General features: G+C 41.8%; 1 protein-coding gene across 3 annotated transcripts in view; it reads left to right on the forward strand.

Annotated features, from left to right (window-relative positions):
- The first annotated feature begins 21,504 nt into the window (after nucleotides 1-21,504).
- The window catches only part of PDK3 (pyruvate dehydrogenase kinase 3), a 62,558-nt gene continuing 59,885 nt past the window's right edge, over nucleotides 21,505-24,177 (forward strand). For 2 of the 3 annotated variants that reach the window (XM_058535588.1, XM_058535589.1), the window contains exon 1: nucleotides 21,509-21,720. In XM_058535588.1, coding sequence (XP_058391571.1) covers nucleotides 21,615-21,720 — 106 coding nt within the window. In that variant the 5' untranslated portion in view covers nucleotides 21,509-21,614. Of the gene's footprint in view, nucleotides 21,721-24,177 lie in introns of all 3 variants that reach the window. The other variant, XM_058535590.1, reaches the window with a different exon arrangement.

Here is a 24,177-nt window from a genome sequence, read left to right on the forward strand (position 1 = left end):
CACCTAGCGCAGTGCCTGGCACATAGTAGGTGATTTGTAGACATCTGTTGAAGGAAGGAAGGAAGCTGGTAAACCGGGAGCTGAAGTTCTAGATGAAAAGAACAGAGTAACCTAGAGGGAAATGAATAAAATAAGGGGATGTAGATGAGGTCTCTAAAACAAAGGTCTCTAAGACAGTGTTCTCAAACTGGGGGTCACAATACATTAGTAAGTTTGTGAAAATGATATACTAAATTGTAGCCAGCATTTTTTAAATGAAATGAAATGAATAGAACAGAATAGAATAGAAAACCCAAGAGCGTATTGTACATACCGAGTAAAAATTTTCATGAAACTTTTGTTTCAATTTTATACATATATGTGTATATGTGCATTACGTCAAGATTTTCCTGTGAGTTTCGATAAAAAAATTTGAGAGACACTCCTGTACCATACCCTCTGGTTCAAACATTTGTGACTGGAATTCTTTTCTGAAGCATTGATCATTCTAGAGGATTGAGAATCACAGACTGTGAATATAAGACCTTTGATAGTTTGTACGAGTAATAGCATAGCATTTTAAACAAAGTCATTTTTTAAGTACAAATTAAACATTAATTTAATTTCTCAAGTATAAATTGAACATTAATGGAATTTCTTAAGTACAAATAAACATTAATTTGATTTCTTAAGAACAAATTAAACAATGGTTGCAATCTATACTAAAATATTTTTCAGGCTCTACAATATATCAACAATTATTATTATTTCTAATCATTTATGATTAAGAAACCCAAGAAGTCAATGTTTAGTTATGTGGCAAAATGCATGTCCTTAATTTAATTTCTTTTACAACGAGTTATTTCAAAACAGTTTAATTCTAAGATTTCTTTCAGTGTGTGCAACACATCAAATGTTCTTAAAAATTCACTCATTTGGGAAGTGTGTGTGGTGGGAAGCACAGGGGCTCTGGAGCCAGTCAGGTCTGCAAAGAATCCTGGCTTTGTCACTTACTAGCTGTTTGACATTTGACAAATTGATATAGTATTGGGGTCTTGGCTTCCTTGTCTGGTAAAGCAGAGAATATAATATTAGGTGGAACCTTATGAAATTGCCATTTTCAGAAGTCAAATTATGGTCACTTAATGATTACCTTACAGAGTGGTTGTGAGGATCAAACAAGATAATATTTGTTTAATACCTGGCATAATGCTTATTAAATGTTTGTATTCCCTTTGATAAAGGTAAAACATATTAGTGTCAATGTTTAATTATCTCTCTTAAATTGGCAGCATATACATTGGTCCATTGCACATTATATACTTATTTAATTTGTATCTTGCTTTGTTCCAGAAAGAATTTAAGGAGACTATTTTGCACATAGTTGGTACAAAATAAATATTTGGATACCAGTGAATTAAGATTTATGTTTAGTTTTGGCTCCTTGGTAATTTATGAGCCATCATTTGGTACCTTGCTAGAATTTGATGAAACACTAAAGAGCCCAATTTGGACTGATATTTTCCAAAAAAGTTTGTAACAAAGTCTTCTTTTGTACTTCTACAACAGGTTATTTTTTCCTAGGAGTCAGCCCCATGCAGTGGTGTCTGGTGGATGTTTAACAATCTGCTCTCTGGAAGTGAGGATGTGTGGGTGGGAGTGGACCTGATTTGGAGCGCTTGCCAATTTCCATGGTGTAAATACTTCCATCACTGCTGATTTCAGGCTACCAACTTGATGTCACTGAATGCACAGTTGGGAAGAGATGAGTGCTGAACTCTTCTGAGCTAGAACCAGCTGGCTGCAGCGCACCACTGGCCCCAAGACACGTGACACCCCACCTGAGGGCAGTGCTTTGTAGACTGGAACTGATAGCATTTGTAGGATACTTAATATATATTTATGCTGCTAATAAAGATTTTTCACAATTACTGAACATTTTTGAAAAACACAACTAAATAGAATAACTGCAAATATGGAACAAAACAATAATTACAATATTTATCCCTATCCTAGATCTGTATGACACCTTCTCATTAAATTGCTTTCTTGATGAGACAACCTGCAGGGTTTTCCTCTTCTTTTTTCCTTTTGTCAACCTATTATTTTAATGACTAAAATACTAAGTAAGTATTCCCAAGAAAAAAATACTATGTAATTTTATTTATTGACTTTCTTGATGATCTTACTGACTCAGATCTTAAGAAACTCCTTTTTGGTGGGATTGTAAAATGAAAGATCAAATTTTTTAAAAATGTGAAGGAATGTGAATCACAAATGGGAGAATTGCTGAGGATATGGATCCTTTCATCAATGATGTGTCTTCAGAGTTTAAAAATGCTTCTGCAAATAAAAATTTTTATTCTAAATCAGGGATACTCAGTGGGAGATGGTATTGTTGCGGGGTGGATTTTAGATAGCGATGGTGGTATTTTTTTGGTTGTCACAATGATTGGGGGGCACTACTGACATTTGAAGAGTGGTGCCCAGTGATGCTAGAATTGGAAATTGTCCCTTGTTCCAAACGACCTTCAAATGTCCTGCTGAACCTTCTTGTAGGTGAAAATAAGCACCTAATTTTCCAAGAATGCAAGCACAGTATAAATTGAAGGATGCTTGCATTTGGTTTTGCTTAGTACTTTCCAAGAGTTGTTCACCATGTTGGGAAATCATAGCAACACAGGCAGTACTGGTTTTGTAATTTGAGTTGCCACTAGAGCACATCTGTGTCAGTCTGTGTCTCAAGCTGTCACTCACAATGATGCTATGATTAGTATAAGCATCTGGCTATCTTATTTTGTCTTCTAGTGTTGCCATGCCTGAGGGTTTACATTTTGAGATGCATATTATTTTATTACAAATTCCTTTCCTTTTATTTCTCGTTTCTACTAGATCATTATGTTGGTTTTTTTACAATGAGGTGTAGGAGTATGTAGTATCACCTATGAATTTCTTTTCAGGTTAGTACAGGAGGACTACTAAATATATGCTATGAAAGGGATCATTGGGTCTGAGACCACTGATCTAAATAACTAATCCTTAGTGTAATATGACAATACGATTTCTGTTTCCAAGGTCCCAGCATATCTGCCTACCATCTGACATCAAATAGTGGTGTATCATATCCCCTTGGCTTCAAGTCTGTAAAAAGATTGTTCAGCTCTGCCCCAGTCACTACCATTTGTGGTCTAAAATAACAATATTATCCATTTTCTTGATCAGTGCTTACAGGTTTTTCATTTGTTCTTCAGAATATTTGGTGCCCTCTTGGAAAAGGACATAATCAAAAAACCCAGTGGATCATATCTTTAAGGCAGCCATAAAATGAAGTAAACCTAAATTTCCCTGAGTTTAGAATTTTCCCCTGAGGAATATCGGAGCCATGCATTAAGGAGCACATCTATTTCGTCTCATGCCATACATATTGGCAATAAACACCCTGGTAAGAAAATAAGCAGGTAGTGCTATGCACAAAGTAACAAAAAACAAATATATACTTTGAGCTGGATTCAAATATGAACCTACAGATCATGTTGTCAACACAGTGAAAGAGAAACAATGCATCATCAGTGAATAAACCTGTAATGAATATGCAGGGCTAACCTTTGGCAAGATTGCAAAGTAGCTTGTTTGTTTCCAGCACTTTCATCTTCTTTCTTAGGTGCCCTTTTCTCCATCAGCACCTCCCACAACCACAAGTCTAAGGCTCTCGGTCAGCGTGGAATTAGCAAGCGTTTTTGAACGACTTCTGCTGTATGCCAGGTACCATGGTAGGCACGATCAAATCCTTTTCTGATTTGAAGGAATCTCCCTGTCAGAAGGAAAGGGATCTGATCAACTTTTTTTTCTTACTAACTCTAGAATCTTTTTAAAGCAGATGGGTTCTTTCTAGAGATCAAAATAGTGGTTATCTTAGACACGGGGGAGTGAATGGGAAGGGCCGTGAGGGCTTCTGGGGATCTGGTAATGTTGTATTTCTTTTTAAAAAAATTGTGATAAAAAATACATATCATAACATTTACCACCTTAACCGTTTCTAAGTGCACTGTTCAGTAGTGTTAAGTATATTCGCATTGTTGTGAAACAGATCTCCAGAACTTTTTTATCTTGCAAAACTGGAACTCTGTACCCATTAAACAACAATTCCCCACTCCCCCTGCCCCCAGCCCCTGGTAATTGCCATTCTACTTCCTATTTCTATGAATTTGCTACTTTGGATACCTCATATGAGTGAAATCATACAGTATTTATCCTTTTGTGACTGGCTTATTTCACTTAGCATAATGTCCTCAAGATTTATCCATATTGTAGCATGTGACAGGATTTCCTTCCTAATGTTGTATTTCTTGATCTGGCTGCTGGTTACCTAGGTATGTTCACTTTGGGGAAATTCATCCAGCTGTGCACTTATTAATTGGACATACTTCTGTACATATCTTATACTTCCAAATAAGAGTTTGCTTAAAAAAAGCAGATGGAGATAAAATTTTTAAGTCGTTACTACCATTTCTACTAAGGTATTAGAAGCTTGTTGTGTTAATGTTTCCCTGGGATGTTTTAGAAGTACCAGTTAGAGAAGGCAGTGCTTAACTCAAAGGAATACTTGCTGAGTGTAGATCTTCAGAGGAGATGGCTTCAGACAGGCCATCTTCAAATCTCACCGGATGTGGGACTCTGAGCCCCTTTATACAGAAGCCTGGTGCTGCCTATGACAATCCAAAATCACTAAAACTTAGTACCCCCCAAATAAAAGCAGAAGGTGAAGAAAAAACTGTCCTTAAAGAGGAGAATGAAATTGGCAGGAGAGCCCACTAAAATAAAATTTTAGGAGAAAGAACAAAACAAAGTTGGAAGAAGAGAATCATGTAGAGTTGCCAGATTTAGCAAAAAAAAAAAAAAAAAAATCAGTCAATGCAGGGCACCCAGTGAAATTTGAATTTCAGATAATCAACAAATAAGTTAAAGTATAAGTATGTTCCAAATAGTGTATGAGACATACCTGCACTAAAAATATATTCGTTGTTATTCTGAAATTCAAATTTCACTGGGCGTCGTGTATTTTCCCTGGCAACCCTAGATTCAAGGGAAGGAGGAAGGAGCTAGAATCATAGAGAATATGAAAAATGACTCTCAATACAGGGAACCACCCTAAAGCCAGATTCTCTGACAAGTGCCTGGTATTGGATAATAGTCCCTGCCCTAAGTGAGGGAAAGAACTGTCCAAGAGGAATCAGTTTGATTTTACAATTGACAAAAAATTAGGGGACTTTTCTTGAATGTCTCACGAGGGGTCTGGAGTTTAAACCCAATCCATTTCATTCGTTGTTTCCCAGAGAGCTGGATGACAGAAACTGCCTAGGATAATGGTGTGTGGGGCTGCAGGCAGGAAGGGCATAGGACTTCTTCTGAAAGGCCTAGTGCCTGGTAGTGACTCGTCTTGTCAATTTTCATCTGAAGAAATCCTTGCTGTGTAGAAACGAGTCAGCATTAAAAGTACTACGTTAGTACTGGTGGGGAAAAACAAATTCCTAACACTCCGCGCTCCCTATTTATCAAAGCAAAAGCATCCAAGATTCACTCAAGGTGGATGAGGGCAGTTGCTCTCGAAGAGTTGGCCTTGCCACACAATTTCTGATTCTCTCTGAAGCCCTGCAGCTAAACCCTCTAATTCTGAGTCAATAGAAAGGACAATCCAGCTGGATCAATGAAAGTTCTGAGGCTCATTGTTTAAAAGAAATAATTTTAAAAATTGCAAGTATATATTGAGGATTAAATAAGAAAATGACTCTAAAGTGAGGTTTTGCAAGGCCTATTATTTTGGTGAGGAAGATCAGCCCTGAGCTAACATCTGTTGCCAATCTTCCTTGTTTTGCTTGAGGAAGATTGTCCCTGAGCAAACATCTGTGCCAGTCTTCCTCCATTTTGTATGTGGGTCGCTGCCACAGCATGGCTTGATAAGCGGTGTAGGTCTGTGCCCAGGATCTGAACCCAAGAACCCAGGCCGCCAAAGCAGAGCATGCTAAACTTAACCATCACGCCAGGGGGCCGGCCACTTGCAAGGCCTATTTTAATGATTTATTTTAAAATCAGAAGTATAGTCACGTATAGTTAAAGACAAATGTCCTTTAAAGAGTTTGCCCCTCGAACTAGGTAAACTGTATGTTCTACCATCTTTTTACACCATTGATTCCTTAGTAAGCTTTCTTTTCATGGAGTGTTTGGAGTAAACTCGGGCCTAGCTCAGGTCAAATTATCACAAAACCTTAGAACAGTGAAGACTGAATTTATTATATGGAAGCTGCATCTATGATTGTTATCAACTGGATATGTAGAATCTTGGTTGATACTTTTTATGGCGTTATAGAACTGTCAACAGCCCTGACCTGTATGTCCTTGGACGATTTCCTTAGGTGTCTACACCTCAGCTTCCTTATCTACAAAATGGGGGTGTGGACCAGCTGATCTCTACCCTCCAAGCTGTAAAACGTCATGACTAGATTACACTAAAGGTATGTCCATCTCTGGGACAGATGACTTAGATCAACTTACCTAGAGTTTTCCTGGTAGTGATATTTTTGTTTTAACAAATAAAGGTAAGAAGAGTATAGAAAAAGTGTTTTAAATTCCTCCTTGTCCCCTTGGAAGTCTTTCACAGACTTAGGAAAAAAACAGAATATTTATAAAGCAATAACCTCTAGATGGGAACAAGGATTAAAGAACTGAGAGTTGGTTACTATAAGGGGAGTAGATGCCATGAGAGACAAGCATGCCTATCTTCACTTCCACAAAAATCCAGATCGTGCCTGTTGGGAACAAGAGATTCGCCCCCAGTTAGTACATTCAGTGCTGCCAGAAGCAACATCTTTTGTTTGATTTCTGTAACTGTCAGAAAAAGCATGTAATGGCAGCTGTAACACAAGACTGTGCCTGGGGCTGAGTGTTTCTACCCACCCCAACTCCGAGGTGAATGGTCCGTTAGGTAGCACTTTGAGGATCAAGTTTTCTCGGTCTTAAGAATATTCATACTAATTAGGTCAAATGTTTAAGATGCAAACTATGTGTATCATAAAACCCTTTTTGCTTCCGCACTCATTGGCAAATATTTGTGCGCTTTCTGAATGTTGTTTTACAAATTATAAATGTATCTAAAGATGTTCAACCACAGCTTCTTGCTAAGACTCTTCCACCTGAGATACCTTGTGACCATGCTCTCAGCCAGTGTCTTGAGAAAGTGACAGCTTGGAAGGGGGACTTGGAGTTGGGAGGGTAGACTCTGGCATCAACCACTTCGCTGGGCCTCATTCCCTTCCTGCTCTGTGGCTCTGCCATCCTCACCAAGAGGACAGGAATCTGGAAGGATATTCTAAGCACACCTGAGGACTGTGTGTATGTGGACACTATGGAGTATATGTGCCCACTCGAGGACAGACTGATCAAAAATAATATACAAGGGGATCTCGGAGAAAGAGTTATAATGTGGTCAAGTACCATGATGTATATGGAGTGTATATGATGTATGACATTTTGTAGCAAAGTTCATAATCTGTTCCAGAAAATTTTGCAAAAATTTTACACTCTGGGGCATGGGAGGTGCAGTAGGCTGAATAATGCCCCTCCCCCAAAATGTCCACATCCTTATCCCCAGATCCTGTGAATATGTTACCTCACATGGCAAAAGGGACTTTGCAGATATGATTAAGTTAAGGATCTCTAGATGGGGAGATGATCCTGGATTATCCAGATGGGCTCAATGTAATCACAAAGGTTCTTATAGGAGGGAGGCAGGAGAGTCGGAGTGAGAGAAGGAGAGTCAGAGAAGGAGATGTGATGATGGAAGCAGAGGTCGGAGGGATGCAAGGCCATGAGCCAAGAAATTCAGGTAGCCTCTAGAAGCCAGAAAAGGCAAGGAAATGGATTCTCCTCTAGAACTTCCAGAAGGAATACAGCTTTGCTGACTCCTTGATTTTAGGACTTTTGACCTCCAGAACTGTAAGAGAACAAATTTGTGTTGTTTTAAGCCACTAAGTTTGTGGCAATCTGTTAGAGCAGTGATAGGAAACTAATATAGGAAGACTCACCAGGGTGTTTCCAATTCAACAAGCACGGTTTGGTGAGAGTGTTGGAGTAATGACTGGTGAGAATGTTCAGAGAGTTAGTTAATGTACAGATTTTTCTTGAGAGCTTGCTATCAGCTAGGAACTGAGACCTCAGTGGTGGACAGACAGACGTGGACTCTGCCAATATGGAACTTATAGCCACAGGAGGAAGACTGGCATTAAACCAAAAATTGCTATTAATTAACAAGTGTTGCAATGTGCTCCGAAGGAGTATTGCATGGCACAATGAGAGAGATTAAAAGGAAACCTAGTCCATCTGGATGGTCAGGAAAGGTTTTCCTGAGGATGTGATGTTTAAGGCAGACTCTAAGGATGAGCAGGAGTTAGCTGTCTCAGGTCAGTGGGGGTGGAAAGAGCCTTTCAGACAGAAGGAAGGACATATCCATAAACTGTAGGCAGGCAAAACATCACATCTTAAGAAGTTAAAAGAAATCCAGGATTGCTGGAGCAGACAGAATAAGAGTTGGAGCTGTACAAGAAGAGATGGAAGGGTAAGAAGGGGCTAGACTAGGCAGGACCTTCTAGGCCATTGAAGGAGAAAGGCATGACCATATTTACATTTCTCAAGATCACTTAGGCCTCAGTAGATGAAAGAATGGAGAGAGGGGCAAGAGAAGATGCTGGGAGACCAGTTATAAGGACACTGAAATAGCCCGGGTGAGAAGCAATGGTAGCCCTGGCCCGGATGGTGGTAGTTGGAATGGAGAGAAGAGGAAGGATTCAAGAGATATAGGACAGAGAATCAAGAGACTTGATGATTGATGGAGTGTGAGAGATGAGAGAGAGGGAGGTGTCAAGGATGACGCCTAGGTTCTTAGTTTAAGCAACCCCGTCAGCAGAAATACCATTTTCTGAGGAAGGGAACAGTGCTGGAAGAGAAGAATTTTGGTGGGAAGATCATGAGTGTAATTTTGGACATGTATAGCTTGAGGGGGTCACTGAGACATTCAAGTGGAAATGGCAAGTAGGCATTTGCATATACGGGGCAGGAAATTTAAATTTGGGAGTCAGAATTTTAAAGGTAAGTGAAGCCATGGGGATAGTGGAGATTGCCTAGGAAGAGAGAAGCAAGTAAGAGGAGGGCCTAGGCAAGAGCTCCAAGGAACCCTAAGATAAAGCAGAGGAGCAGATGTCAGAAAAAGAGACCCGGAAGTGACTAGAAAGCAGGGAGAAAAACAAAGAGAGTGTGGAGCCACTGAATTCCAAAGAAAAACAGATTTTCAACAAGGAGGGAGTGACCATGAGGTCAATAAAAATAAGGACTAAAAAGTATCCCTTGGACATGAAGATCATTGGTGACCTTAGCATGAATTTGGTGTGGTGGGGAAATGGGGACAGAACCTAAGAACTGTCATCTCCTCTGAGTCTTTCTGGCAGATGTTAGTGAGACCAGAGTCTTCAGGAAAAGCTATGTGGTGGTGAGAAGTCCAATGGGAAACTGCTGTTGAAGAGGAGCTGAAATATGTGCACCACCACCAAAGCGCATGCGCACATGTACTTTGCCCTCCCAGACAGACAAAGGTAGGTGGTGGGCAGGACTCCAGGCCCCTGGGGCCTTAACCACACCTCTTTATTTACTTGTCATCTTTGGCCAGGATCACTCCATCACTCACTCTTCCTCTTAGCTCTCTAGTCCTCACTTGCTGCCATCTTCATCTCCAGTCTTGGTTATTCTGAGACTTGAACCAGGAACTCACCCTCTCTTCTTTCTTCCTTTCATTCTCCTGATGTTGTTGGAGAGATTTTGTGTCTCCAGGGAGTCTACATTAATCAACATTTCATTGCAACTGTTTCTTATCCAGTGGGTATGCAGTGGCTCTTCATTAGGAACACGGCCAGTCCTCTGAGCAGACAAAGAACAATAGGATATTAGTTAGGTAGGTGAGTTCATGGAGAAGTGTAAGGGGAGGATACAGGTAAGTCTCCTGCCGTGTGAGAAGCCAGGAAGGCTATTGGAAAAGCTGAAAGAGTTGCCCCAGGTTGAAGGTTTAAATAATGTGAAGAGAAAATGTTCCTCTATTTTTTATTGTCTACTGAAATTCAGCTTACGTCTAATTCAGATGGAATTCATTAAAGTCCAACCTTCTCTACCCTATGAGGCAACATAGCATAAGAATGGGAACAGGTGTTCCTCAGGTTATGCTGCCAAATGAAACTTACCCAAGACCGAAGTGACTTTGTCACTGAAACCAGTGACAACAGGAATGCTGAGAAGAAAAAAAACAACAAACAGTGAAAGAATGAAGCCATTCTGAGGGAAAGGAATAAAAGAAGAAAAGGGTTATACAAGGAGAAACCAAATACAGCTCTGACTCATGCAGTAAGCTTGAGTGGTGAAAAAATAATTGGAGTAATTGGAGAATAATATCAGAGTTCTGAACTCGGTTTTGAACACAAGCATAGCTTTTATTTGTAAATGTGGGGGTAGTTATTCCCCACCCCCCTTCACTATTTCCTTCACCCTTCAGATTTGGAAAGTATTCCCTCAAGTAAAACAAAATTATTTTCTGGGAAAGCATTTGTCCCAACTCTTCCCTCAGGATCTCTTGAATAAGTTAGTGCTTGAGGCATGATAGCCACGGGTGACTACATTGGCATCGATAAATAATTGAGTATTGTAGTCAGAGTTCCTCTCGTGGACTCATGATCTCCTTTTTAGAGATCAGCTGAAGTCCAGCCCTCTCGCTTTACATATAAGGAACAGGGCATGGAAAGATGAAGCAATTTTCCCAAACCCACAGAGCTGGTTAGTGGCAGATCTAGGCCTGGAACTTTGAGGTCAGCTGTCTACCAAGCTATGCTGTCACGCTCCAATGTATCAAAACAGCAGCAGCCCCTATTAGTGAAAGCTTCCTGAGGCCAGGAGGGGATCATCTCCAGTTCTCACAACAAACCTTTAAAGGAGGCTTTATCACTCCCATTTTCCAGGTGAGAAAAGCTCAGTGAGTTAGATAACTTGCCTAAAACCACACAGTCAGTAAATAGTAGAACTGCCTAATCTAGTGGCATGACCAAGTAGGGATTACCGGTATCTAGGGCTGATCCTACACCTCAGTGGGGACAGGTGCCTGGTGTCATGAGGAATGCCCAAAGGCCCACGTAACCAAAATTGTCAACCCACTCTTCGGCTACGGTGCCTAAACGTTGTACTTGGAGTCACTACTAGGAAAGAGCAGTCTTGAGGGAATGCGGCACTGAAGAGTTATGTTTTGTTGGGAAGGGAAACTATGAGAAGCAACAACTTTTCAGGCCCAGTAGGATGATACTTGTCAAGTGGAGGCAGCATAAAGAGAAGAGATCTCCGAGAAAGAACAGATATTGCCTAGCTCAGAATGAGATCTAGAATGAGGCTGGATCTTTGAGCCCCTAATTGGGCTGAGGTGTTTATGGAACTTGATAACATGCATTTATAGAACTTGATTGGTATGCTGTGAGTGTACTATTTACAAAGGGGGTCCGTAATTACTTAGAACTGAATTAATAATAATCCTGGGCTCAAGGTACACAGGTCCGTGCGTGCCTGTCTCTTTAAATAAATACATAAGTAAATATGAACACCTGTGAATTCAACACCCAAACCAAAAACTAGAGCATTTGATGAAGCTGTCTTACAAAGCCAAGTTTTGAAGAAGAGGATGTGGATTAACAAAATCTCTTATTCATCCATGGGAGTATAAATTGGTTTAATCAATTTGCATTATCTTGTAGTGTTAAATATTCTCATGGAATCTATAAACCTGTATAAAAATAACCTTCACAGCAGCACTGTTTACTATTTGTAGCAAATAAATAAATGGAAAGAAAGAAAAAAAGAAAAACTAGAAACAACCTAAATGCCCCTGTGACTACACACATAACATAAAAGGAATCTTTTTAATATAATACCACACACATGGAGAAAGCCAGTGCCAGAAATCTTATAGCACAGTACTTTTTTAATGAAGTTCCAAACAACTGAAATGAAGTAATATAAGCATACATATACTATGTGTCATAAACAGATTTTTCATAAAAGCCAGAGAATGATAAAATTCCAGGCAGTACACAGAGCAAGCCAGAAGTGCTAGGGAATTATGTCACTCTCCCCAGGAGCGACTCTCAGCCACCGACCCACGGGAATGGGCGGACAAATACCCCACCTCCCTCGCCTCTTCTCTCCGCTAGGAGAACTCAGATGTGTGTCTGCCTTTTCCAAGAGCTCTCCAGCGAGATGGAGCTCCAGTTATCTGTGGTAACTTGCTAGATTAGAAGCCCTCTATTGGTTGGCTTCCTTGCTCCCCTGGCAGTGTTTTCTGGCATCATCTCTCAAATAAGTGACTTGCACGCGGTCTGCTTTGGGGAAAAAAATCAAACTTATCTCATATCTAAGATCCTAATGGTGACACTTTTAGCTTGAACACAGAACTCTGGAAATACTAATGGAAGAGCCAGTTTTAAGCGCTGAAAGTAGGAGCTCATCTAGGTGTTTTTGCCAATAATCCAGTATTATATGTCTTCCAGATGTGAGCTAGGGCTCTTCATGCCCCAAGGGACTGAGGTGAAATTGTCCCACCCAATTCCCATTCGCTCCTTTGCGCTTCCCCACCCTACTCTCAGATCCCACAGCCCATCACAATCTTCAGCCCTCCCTGGGATTTCTGCTCGTACTATGTTCTCCTAGAAGCCTCTGCTTTTGGCTCTTTCTTCTGCATAGCTGCTGCTGAATTGCACCACTCCTTCGCCAGACTGTGCCAGAAAAAAAATCACCCCCAAACGAGCATTTATGAATGAAGTACCTATTATGAAATTGGTGAGGAGGGGGAAGACAGGGGCTGTACTTCCTCAGCCCTTCTTAAAGCCCCCTCTCTGATTTTTCCTCCATTCTACCTCTCCCTCTCCCTTCCAAGATCACGCGGGGGTGGAGGTGGGGGGGTCCGAATACTTCTCTCCACAGCTGCAACCCCAAACTCGTATATCCATACCCATGAAGATGCTCTGCAAGCAAAAGGAAATTACAGGGCTAACTAGCAAATTTTTCTTCCTGCTGCATCTAAAACTATAGATGAATACTTACATTTTTGAATGGGGAAAGTCTAGCTCTTCGACAGCACCCACTCAAAACCTCTTTCCAAGTTATGGTTAGAGGAAAAGGAAGGCAATACTATATCACTTGTCACCCGTCATGTGTTCGTCAACTTGGCATCAAGGACTAGGGAGGTGAAGGTTTAGGTTTTTAATGAGGCTTGTCCGTGTGAAGCAATTGCAATTTTAGAAAACACGTCTCCTCCCATTTTTTTGGCATTATTTCTTCTGCTTAAATAGGTCTTCAAGTCATGGCAGAGAGAAGAGCCTTGGCAACTGAATAGCACCCTGAACAATTATCTAGTGTTGAATTTACTGGCGCTACCATACTTCAGTGGCTGGCCCTGGGCAAGTTACTTAACTTCTTTGAGCCTCAGTTTTCTCATCTGTAAATGGGTATACTCATGTGTGCCTTGTAGCATTGATATGAGGATTAAAAGAGGCAAGCAAACCTGACACAGTTTTGGCACAAAGAAGCCCATCAGCAAATGTTAGTTACCTTTCCATATAAACAGGAGTGTAAGAGACACCCTGCAATATATCGAGCGCAGCACTATCCAATAGAAATATAACATGATCCCAAATGCAAGCCACAGATGTAATTTTACATTTCCTAGAAGCCACACAAAAAAGGGTAAAAGAAACAGATGAAATCAATTTTAATAATATACTTGATTTAACCAATTTAACCAATATATGAAAATGCTATAATTTCAACATGTAATTCATATAAAAATTATTAATGAGTTAGTTTGTATTCTTTTTTTTCATACTAAATCTTCAAAATATGGTGTGAATTTTACACTTACAACACATCTCAATTTGGACCAGCACATTTTAAATGCTCAATAGCCCCGTGTGGTTAGTGGTGCTGTATTGGGCAGTGCAGCCTTAGCACTTCTAATGAGATTGAATCTCTTTAGATTTCAAAATCTGGGCTTTTAAATTTTATTTTATTGAACATTTCAAATTGTGGGAGGTGCTTGGCCCCAGTCTTGTTCCTTTAATACCAGTAACTTATAGTTGTCTCATACATCAGATGGTACATGGGACAGATTATCCTAGAGCAGGAATCCCCAGTCTCCTTGTGAGGAAAGCCTGTTTTTCTTTGCCTCAAAGCTTTCAAACTTCTAGAAAATTAGGATAAGTAGAGGGAGGGGGAAGGTGAAAAGAGTTGGGATTGACAATAAGACTCCACTGGCCTGAGGAAGAGGCCCTCCTGGTAGCTACACAGTCCTCCCTGATGGAAATCTTAGCAACTTGGGAACTGACTCAAGTTTGCTGTCAAGTTCACTGTCCGTGGTTGTGGTGGTTGGGGGTAGGGGGAGGCTGCACCTTGGCACACAGCTTGGATGGATGAAGGCTGTACTAGACCTGCTGATGTAAGAAATGCCAAGTTTTCCAGATAACAGGTTGCAACTTAGATGTCAGAGTCCACTGCAAATAATGGTTCACGCTCAGCTAATTATGGGCACTAAGTAAATATTAATAGAAGCTGATAAGATCATGTTTTAGATAAAAACAGAAGAGCAGTGGATTCTGACAAGTCTCTGCATAATTAACCTTCACCTTTTGGGGCGAAGGAGAACTGAATAAGGCCATTCATATTACCTATCCCTTGGTTCATAATTTTGGATCACATTCCCACCCGGGAACTCCAAGGATTTCCTGAATGTCAATCTAATCATGGTATCACTCAAAACACTCTTTAGTGTTCTTGTATTGTTGGCATTTTGCTGTTTCCTTCCAGACTTTTTTCTATGAAGTTTTTGTGATCTCTTCAGAGCTGAGCTCAAATTTAATACATAATTTTGTATCTTGCTTTTACCAACTTATAACGTTTGCATTTTCCATGTTCTCATATAGACTTCATACAACGAATTTTTAATGATGGTATAATGGTCCATTGAATGCATGTGCCATGATTTATTTAACCATTCTCCATTATTGTTTCTTCTGGATATTATAGGATGTAATTTTGTTTCATAACACTTGGGCACATGAAATATCACCTTTATTTTTTTTAACAAAATTAAATCTGGATTTGAATTCCCATTTGCAGAGCTCTCAAGACACCCAACGGCAGCCATCAATGGGGGACTTGTTCCTGAGCATACATGCAAAGTATCTGGATAACGCTTGGTGTGAAAGTTAGGATACTTTTGACTCTAAGCAACGCAAATCTACCCAAGCTGGTCTAAACCATAAAGGAAATGTACTGGCCTGTGTAACTGGAAGTTCAGAGGAAACTTCAGGGTTGGTTTGATTTAGTCGCCTGACAACATCATCGAGGACCCAGTTTCTTCCCATTTCTGCTCTGCTTTCTACAAAGTCAACTTCATCCTGGTCACAAGATGATGGTCAGCTGATGACACAGGCTTCCTTGTGTAGGCTCAGAGACGGGGGGAGGTAGAAAGAGAGAAAGAGAAGAGAGAGATTCTTCAGAAGCTTCCTCTGAATAGCAAGCTAGTTTCTTTCACAGAAGCACCCAGGAAATGTCTCCTCCTTTCCCATTGGCCTAAATTGGGCCACGCGCCCACCCCTGAACCAAGAGTCACGTCCAGTGGTCAGAAATAAGCTCATTAGATTTCAGATTGAGCCATCTATCTCATTACTACAACCAAAGTGGACTACTTCTCCCCTAAAGCACAAATGCACTGCATGATGAAATAAACAAAAGGGGGGATAGTTACCAATAGAAGAGGGAATGAATTTACAGAGACTACCAAAATGTGTCTTGTATCTTTCAGCTTCTGTTTTCAGCCCTAGAAGCCAAAGCACCCTGCTATACAAAAACAGCTAATGAACTCTCCAAGGCACAGCAGCCTGAAGCCCAGACCCAAAGGCCCCATTGTCTTTTATGTCAGGGAAGATTAGCCACTCCTTTCTTCTGCCCCTCCAAGAGCAGCAAAAACAAAACACAGATTTCTCCATGAGTTATCCTGCCACACCATCCTTGTACTTAAAATCTTTTCTGACCTCTTTTGGGGAAAAAGAAAGACTACTACTAAGACTGAAAACCCTCCTTAATTAGAAATGAAAGGACCAGGATAAATGGACTTCAAGAGGATTTGCATCATCCAAAATAGTTTGTCACAAAAATCAAGAATCTGGGCACTTGGGAGAATAGAGCTACTGCTTCAAATCACACACATATTTGATTAAAGGTATAAACTTAGTAAAACTTTATTAAGTAAGGCTCGCTCCTCTAGTTCACTTATCTTCACACTCTCACTTCCCACTTTTAAAATCAAAAGGTAGGCTGGTGAATCTTGGACATAACCAAAATTGCCTTCACTAGGTGAATGGATAAATAAACTGTGGTACATCCAGACAACGGAATATTATTCAGACCTAAAAATAAATGAGCTATCAAGCCACAAAAAGACATGGAGGAAGCTTAAATGCACATTGTGAAGTGAAAGAAGCCAATCTGAAAAGACTACATACTGTATGATTCCAACCATACGGCATTCTGGAAAAGGCAAAACTATGGAGTCAGTGAAAAGATCAGCGGTTGCCAGGGGTTGGGGGGAGAAGGAAGGAATAGACAGAGCACAGAGAATTTTTAGGGCAGTGAAACTATCCTGTATGATATTATAATGGTGGATACATGTTATTATACACTTGTCCAAACCCATAGAATGTCCAACACCAAGAGTGAACAGTAATGTAAAATATGGGCTTTGGTTGATAATGATGTGTCAATGTAGGTTCACTGATTGTAGCAAATGTACCACTCTGGTGGGGGATGTTGATGGTGTGGGAGGCAGTACGTGGGAGCTCCCTGTACTTTCCACTCAATTTTGCTATGAACCTAAAAATGCTTTTAGAAAAATAAAGTCTACTTAAAAAAATGCAGGCTGGTATTATGAAAGAACACAGACCTGAGAATCAGGAGACCTGGATTTGGAATCCAGACTGTCATTTATAAGCTGTGCAATCTTAAATTATTTTAACCTTTCTGTGTCTTAGTTCACTCACCTGTAAAATGAGGATGTTATTCATCCATCAGATTTACTGTGAAGAGATAATATAGGTACTTTCACAGAGCACACAGTAGGTCCTCAAAAATGTCAGCTGAGAGTGAAGAGAGAATGAGGAGGAAAAGACAGGAAGAGCAGGATTTCCTCAAGTCAAGTGATGGCAGAGGCATTTTATAACAAGATCCACCAACTAGTGATGGATGATGAGATAATCAGGGCTGCTTTTATTCCCCCCTCATCTGTTCCACCCCACTTTGGATTTTGACTTTTGACTTTATCAAATTATGATTTAATAAGGTGTCCATTAATGCTCGAATTACCCAGAACAGTACCCTTGCCTTTGTTTTCCATTTAGAGCTGATGGGAAAGGGTATGATTTGGGGTAGTTTTCATTGTTATTGTTGTTGATTTTCATTCATTTAATAAATATTTGTTGTGAACCTAAATAGCGACTGGTACTTAGCCTGGACACTGGGGATGAGGCACGAATCGCCTTTACGGTCAGAGAAGGCCTCCCTTGACGTCTAAGTGATAACTGTGCTGAGGTCTGAGGCAGTAGCGAGAAGGGACAGGGAGTGGAATTAGAGTGCCTAGGGTAGGACAGTGATGCTCACACTTGAGCATGTTTCAGGATCACCTGGAGGGCTTGGAGATTAGTTAACTACTACTACATAACAAATGATCCCCAAACTTAGCAGCTGCAAGCAACAAACATTTATTACAACAAACTGTGAGGGTTTCTATGGGTCAGGAGTCCAGGAGCCACTGAGCCGAGCGGTTGTGGATCAGGGTCTCTCATGAGATTACAATCAAGGTGCTGGACAGGGGAGGGACCTGCTTCTCCACAGGGCTGCCTCACAGCATGGCAGGTGGCTGCTGAGAGAGACAGAGGCAGAAACAGAGACAGAGAGAGGGAGAGAGAGAAAACACCAAAATGGAATCCACAGTCTTTTTTTAAATGTTGACTTTATTATTATTTTTTTTGTGATACATGTCCTTTAAATGTTCAGTAGTTGTTCTATAGTTATAAAATATTTTTATTAATATCATATATTTTCTTTATATTATTTGAATATATTTTATTTTACATTTTGTACTGCTTTTTTTAGTTTTACTGAGATGTAATTGACATATAACACTGTATAAGTTTCAGGTGTACCACATAATGATTTGATATATGGATATATTGTGAAATGATTGCCGTAATAAATTTAGTTAACATCATCAACTCACATAGTTACATACTTTTTTTCCTCGTGATGAGAACTTTTCAGATCTGCTCTCTTAGCAACTTTCAAAACTCCTGGTTTTAAGATAAATAAGTTCTGGGGATGTAACGTACAACTTGATGAGCATAGCTAACAATATTATATTGTATAATTGACTTTATTTTTTAGAATAGTTTCAGATTTACAGCAAAATTGAGAAGATAGTACATAAAGTTCCCATACATCCCATACCCAGTTTCCCCTACTGTTAACATCTTGCATTAGTATGGTAGATTTATTACAATTCTTGAACAAATGTTGATACATTATTATTAAACAAATTTGGTCCAAAGTCCATCCTTTATTTTGCTTTCCTTTGTTTTTACCTAATACCCTTTTATCTGTTCCAGAATACCAACCAGGATATGACATTATCTTTAGTTGTCAAGTCTCCTTAGGCTTCTCTTGGCTCTAATAGTTTCTCAGATTTTCCTTGTTTTTAATGACCTTGATAGTTTTGAGGAGTACTGGTCAGGTATTTGTAGGACCGAAGCTGTTTGATAATCTAATCTTTGAAGTGAGATCTCATCTCTTCTGGCATCCTCTATTTGTTAGAAGCAAGTACTAAATCTAGCCCACACTCAAGGGAAGAAGAATTAAGCTCCATCTCTTGAGGGAAGGAATATTAAAGAATTTGTGGCCATATCTTTAAAACCCCCATAGCTTGTTACAATACAGCTTGCCAGGCCCGGCCCCCAGAGTTTCTGATTCAATAGGTCTGGGATGGGGTCCAAGAGTTTGCATTGCTGACAAGTTCCCAGGTGACATTCCTGCTGCAGTCCACGGATCTCACTTTGAGAGCCACTGGGAATGGGGCCTGGGCAAGACCTTGGCATGTACCAAGAATTGAAACAAATTCATCAAGATCTATTTATTTCTCTTAAGACCCTTCTCTTATAACTACAACTAGCACTGAAATCAACCTACTAGTTTAGCTTCTGGATTTTGCCAATTAACACAAAACCACTAGCTAAAAATATACATATTGCTGTATAAATAGGTACAACAATATCTTGTGTTTATATTAAACATGGTTTATTTCATTTGATTGTCACAAATGCCAGGGAGTGAAATCAGGTATCTCATCTGACATAAGAAGTAACTGGGACACAGAAAGGCTAAGTGACTTGTCTAAGGTCACACGGCTAGTTAATGATAGAACCAGGCTTAAGACTGGGTCATTTGAGCCCTGGACCAGCACAATTTCTATTAAACCAGGCTCTTTCATATTGTTCCCAACTTCTAAGACTTTGCCACCTTTTGGAGAAGCATTAATAAAAGTAGGCACGTGACAGTTCAAGTAATCAAATCAGCAGAATACATAGATTTAAAGTGGCATTTTGTTCAGTGAAAAAGGAGTGAAACAAGTGATTTACAAGCTCAGAAATATCAGCAGTGATTTGCAGCTGATGTCGGGAAACCCTCCGTCTCCACCGATATTCAACTTCTTCCTACTCACTGACTACCACAACTGCCGCCAAGTACACTCTGCCAGCAGGTAGCACCTGAGACAGTCACTGGAGGAACTATAGGCCACAGGTTTTCCTTTTGTCTGCTCATACACACCAACAGGATTGCTTAGCTCTGCTGGCAAAGCTCCTGGTTAAAGAGGTTGTTAGTATGTCTCTTTTAGGCTTTGGTTTGAATGGAAAAGACATGGTAGTCAACATACCATACCACCACCAAGATGACCAAGATGTACTTGAAAATCTAGAAGTGTGGGAAGACCACTGGATGTCTTTGAGTGTATGTATTACTTTTCTTTAAGTTCAGAGTAGAGATGCAGCTATTAAGTAAAGAATTGGGTGCATAAACACCCAATGAAGGCACAAAAGCTAAATAGCTTCGCACCAATAATCTTATGCAGTGAGAATAAGTCCAATCAGACCAAAGGAGTCGTTTCCAGTTACATTTTTACCTTTCCTTAGAGAACATTCTACCTTTCATTTTAGTTGATGTTTACATGTTGCCAAAAATAAAGCAAGGTTTGGTGGAAATGGTTAAGCAAGTAGTACTTCATACATCCACATTAGGAAATAATGATTTCATATACTGAGCCCTGAGTTCAAGTTCACTCTTATGCAGACAAAGAATACCCAACACATAGTGTAAGTATAGACTCCTGTCCAAAAATAGTGGTGCTGCTGGAGGTGAAGCTTGAGAGTCAGGGAGCTGTCCTATGGTGGTGGTGGTGGTGAGGGTTTATGAAAGTGCCAGTGATCTTAAATTTGATCCTTTCCAATGGTGGTAGTGGTGGTGGCATGAAACAGTGAGTCAGTGACTTAACAATTAATCTTGTCCAAAGGTGTTGGCCTGGGTGGGAGTTGGGGGGGGTGGCGTGGGTGGGAACAAGGGGCGGTGGGCCACCAGAATCGGTGACCTAACAATCCTGTCCAAAGGTGTTCAAGGAGGGGGGGACGCCTCGGGAGGCCACGAAACAAGAGGGTCAGTGATGTTACAATGAATCCTGTCCAATGATCAGGGGTGGGCATGAAACAGAGCCAGTTAGTTTACATTTAATTCTGCCCAAATGTGCTGATAGCGGTGGAGGGCATGAAACAGCCACTATAAATGGTAAACGGCATGAAAATCAAAGTGCCAAGATGCAAGAAACATCTGTGCACAGTCACAGCCTGAAGTGCACAGTCAGCCCATCCAGAGAAGGCCTCCCAGAAAAAGGGCCTTGAGCGGCGCCTAAGACCGGATTCCGGGGGTGGGCTCCGGGCCTCCTCCCAGTGCCCTTGCATCTTAGCCAACCTTTCGGCCGACCCCGTAGGACCTAACCTGGGAGGAGCCCCGGGGCAGCTGCACTTGCCCGGCGCGGCAGAGTCTCAGGAGCCAGGCAGGCAAGCGGCGGCGCCCCGCCACACTCCGGCAAAAGAAAGCAGGGGCGGCGGCGGCCAATCAGCGGCCGGCGCGTGCAGCCGCGCGCCCCTCGTGTCCCCCGCGCCCCTCGCGCGCAGCGTACGTGCGGCGGCCGGCTCCGCCCCCATGGGCGGGGCCTGGGGAAGCCGCGGGCGGCCGGCTGCGGCCCGGGAGCTGCTGCTGCTGCTGCTGCTGCTGCGGCTGCACCCGCGGCGCCGAGGCCGAGGCGGAGGCCGAGGCGCGCGCTTGGCGAACCAGCCGGGTCCGCGCGGCTCTGCTGCGCCGGTCCCTGCGGCTGCCTGGGCGTCTCGGCTGATCTGTGCACTGCCCCGGCGAGGATGCGGCTGTTCAGGCGGCTGCTGAAGCAGCCGGTGCCCAAGCAGATCGAGCGCTACTCGCGTTTCTCGCCATCGCCGCTCTCCATCAAGCAGTTCCTGGACTTCGGTGAGTGTGGGGCCGCGGGACTGCTGCCTTGTGGGCCCGCCGCCTCCGCCGCGGGTCTCCGTAGCCTCCGGGCAAAGTCCGTGGGAACCACAGGCGGGGCTCCGGGGTGCCCTGGGGCTCTCCCAGGGGCTCCGATTTCGGGGCGTGGAGGAGCAGGGCCTGGCACCCAGACACCGGCCGGGGGTTACCCGGAGACACGGAAAGGGCGTCCGAGGACCCTCATCCAGGGCGAGACTCTCCAAACCTGTGTCGTTAGCTTCAAATCTACTTGACACAGACCTCACCGCCCTTAAAACTTCGGAGCAGAATGCGGTGGCTTTTTAACGTTTTTATTTTTAGATTCTTTTCTTGGTTGGGTAAGAGCTGTTTAGAAACACCTTGAGGTCGAATAAATTATGCAATGGCAGTTTGTTCCTTTTCTGCTCTAAGGTGCTCCTGTGTGGCCGGAGCGGCAGGACTTGAACTGTTTTCTTCTTCGTATTATGTTAAAGCAGTTAGAGGCCTGGACTGCAAATGCTTTAGATGCTGGGGAGGAGCGGATGTGTGGGCTCCTAGCGTCAGAGCAGGGTCTGATATAACCCTGGCCTCCGTGCCAGCACCTTGCGTCGCTTCTCTCCCTTTGTGTCCCACCCACCTTCTCCCCTCTCCAGTGGGCTGGTGCGCAGCTTCCCCCGATTGAGATGGGAGCGCAGAAGACCTGGCCCCCCACCTGCCTGAGGCCTAGCTGAGATGGGAATAGATTCCACCACCTTATGTTAACTGGATCGTGTTTCCCCAGAGTGGTGCCGTTTCAGCCGCGGAGCGAATACTCGCAATTGCTGAATGCGAGGGAGCTGGTGTGAAACACCTGCAAATAAAAGTGCGCACCCACGTATCAGAACAGAACTCGGCATCCTCGAAGGAAAATAAAATGGAACAGCAAAGATGTTCTAAGCTCTCAAGGGAAAATAATGGGGCGTTTGTTCATTTAATGAACTTTATGTGAATGTCAAGGGATGGTATCAGGTAGGCATAAAACTATGCAGAGTAGCTGGAATATTCGGGGAAGACCCAATATGCAAAGTGTGATGTTGTCCTACTTAAAAAGTTGGGATAGGAAGAGAGGAAAGGTTCAAGTTGAGACCAAATGAAATTTTAAGCAACCAATTTGCCAGAGATTGCCGAGGAAAGTCAAAGTTCAGTGAGATGTTGATCTTTGTTGCATCTTAAACTTCACTCCCCAAAGCTTTTCAGTAGTTTTACTCTACCGTCTCTGGCCACTTGTGAGAATTTTAGAGGTTTAGGCAGCTCCTGACTTCAGAGTTTAGAAAGAAAATGTCAATGTTGCTATAAATAGCATGTTTTCCATCTCTAATTTATGGTTTAGAGAAGATTCTGGAGGTATTAACCTTTCATTGGGATAAACTGAGCTAGGTTAATTCACAATAAAAGGAATCCAGAAGCTCCCAGTTCCTTTCTTCCACCCTCAAAGTTGAATAGCTCTAATAGCTTGGCCAAATTTCAGTTGATTTATTTCTGTAGCAGCCAGCAGCTCCCCATGTTAATAGGTGTCTTGGCAAGGATGTTATTTGAGTAGGAAAACCACAGTGGGGAATAGTGTTATTGTGGAAAACCCATGGGACCAGTATCTGGAAACGAGTGTTCTAATTCTTGCTCTGCCACTAACTCAAGAGTGTGGCCTTGGCTAAGTGACTGAACCTCACTGGGGTTTATTTGCCTCGTTAATTAAACGTGTGGATTGTATCAGGTCATCTCGAAAGCACAGCTGTGTGATTATAATTTCAAAGGAAAAGGGATGAACTTGTTAAGAGAAAATCCCCAAATCTTTTGATAGATATTTCCCATAAAAGGCTCTGACCTATTTTGGGAGCGCTGGAGGGATACACTAATCTAGGATAATGGAAGAAGCCTAATAATTGAAGTCTTTTCCTTATAAGGAAGCTCACAGAAGAGCTATATATAATTGTAGTGGAATTTTCTAGAAACTGCAAGCCTAGTTTGTAATACCCAGAGATGAATTGGGTGGCAGGCAGCCTATCTTTAATGACAACAACTAGAAGAAGAGAGTTGTCACACAAAGGCCATCTCCACTTTTACCTTTACGTTAGTTCTTCTGGCTCTTGATAGAAGTTCTATTTTGGCAAGTGATGTGGGAGTTTGAGAATTTAGGATGGGTGTGGGGATATTTTTAAGGTGAGGAGAAAGAAGAGTAAAGAGGCATTATACTCTTGTATGATTGGAGAAAACTGCAGGGGAGGGCCACCTCAAATGCTTAAAGGACCAGGTGGGGAGCTCCAAATGACTATATGACACCAGCGAGATGGAGACTGTGGCAAACTCCCAGGGATATGCTGGCTCCAGAAGGGGCAGCTGATTGGCACCAATTCAGTATATTTTAAAAGACCTGGGGCTCAAACAAAATAGATGCGTGGCCCATGTTGACCCACAGGCTGCCAC

Source organism: Diceros bicornis, chromosome X (assembly GCF_020826845.1).
Source record: "Diceros bicornis minor isolate mBicDic1 chromosome X, mDicBic1.mat.cur, whole genome shotgun sequence".
NCBI lineage: Eukaryota > Metazoa > Chordata > Mammalia > Perissodactyla > Rhinocerotidae > Diceros > Diceros bicornis.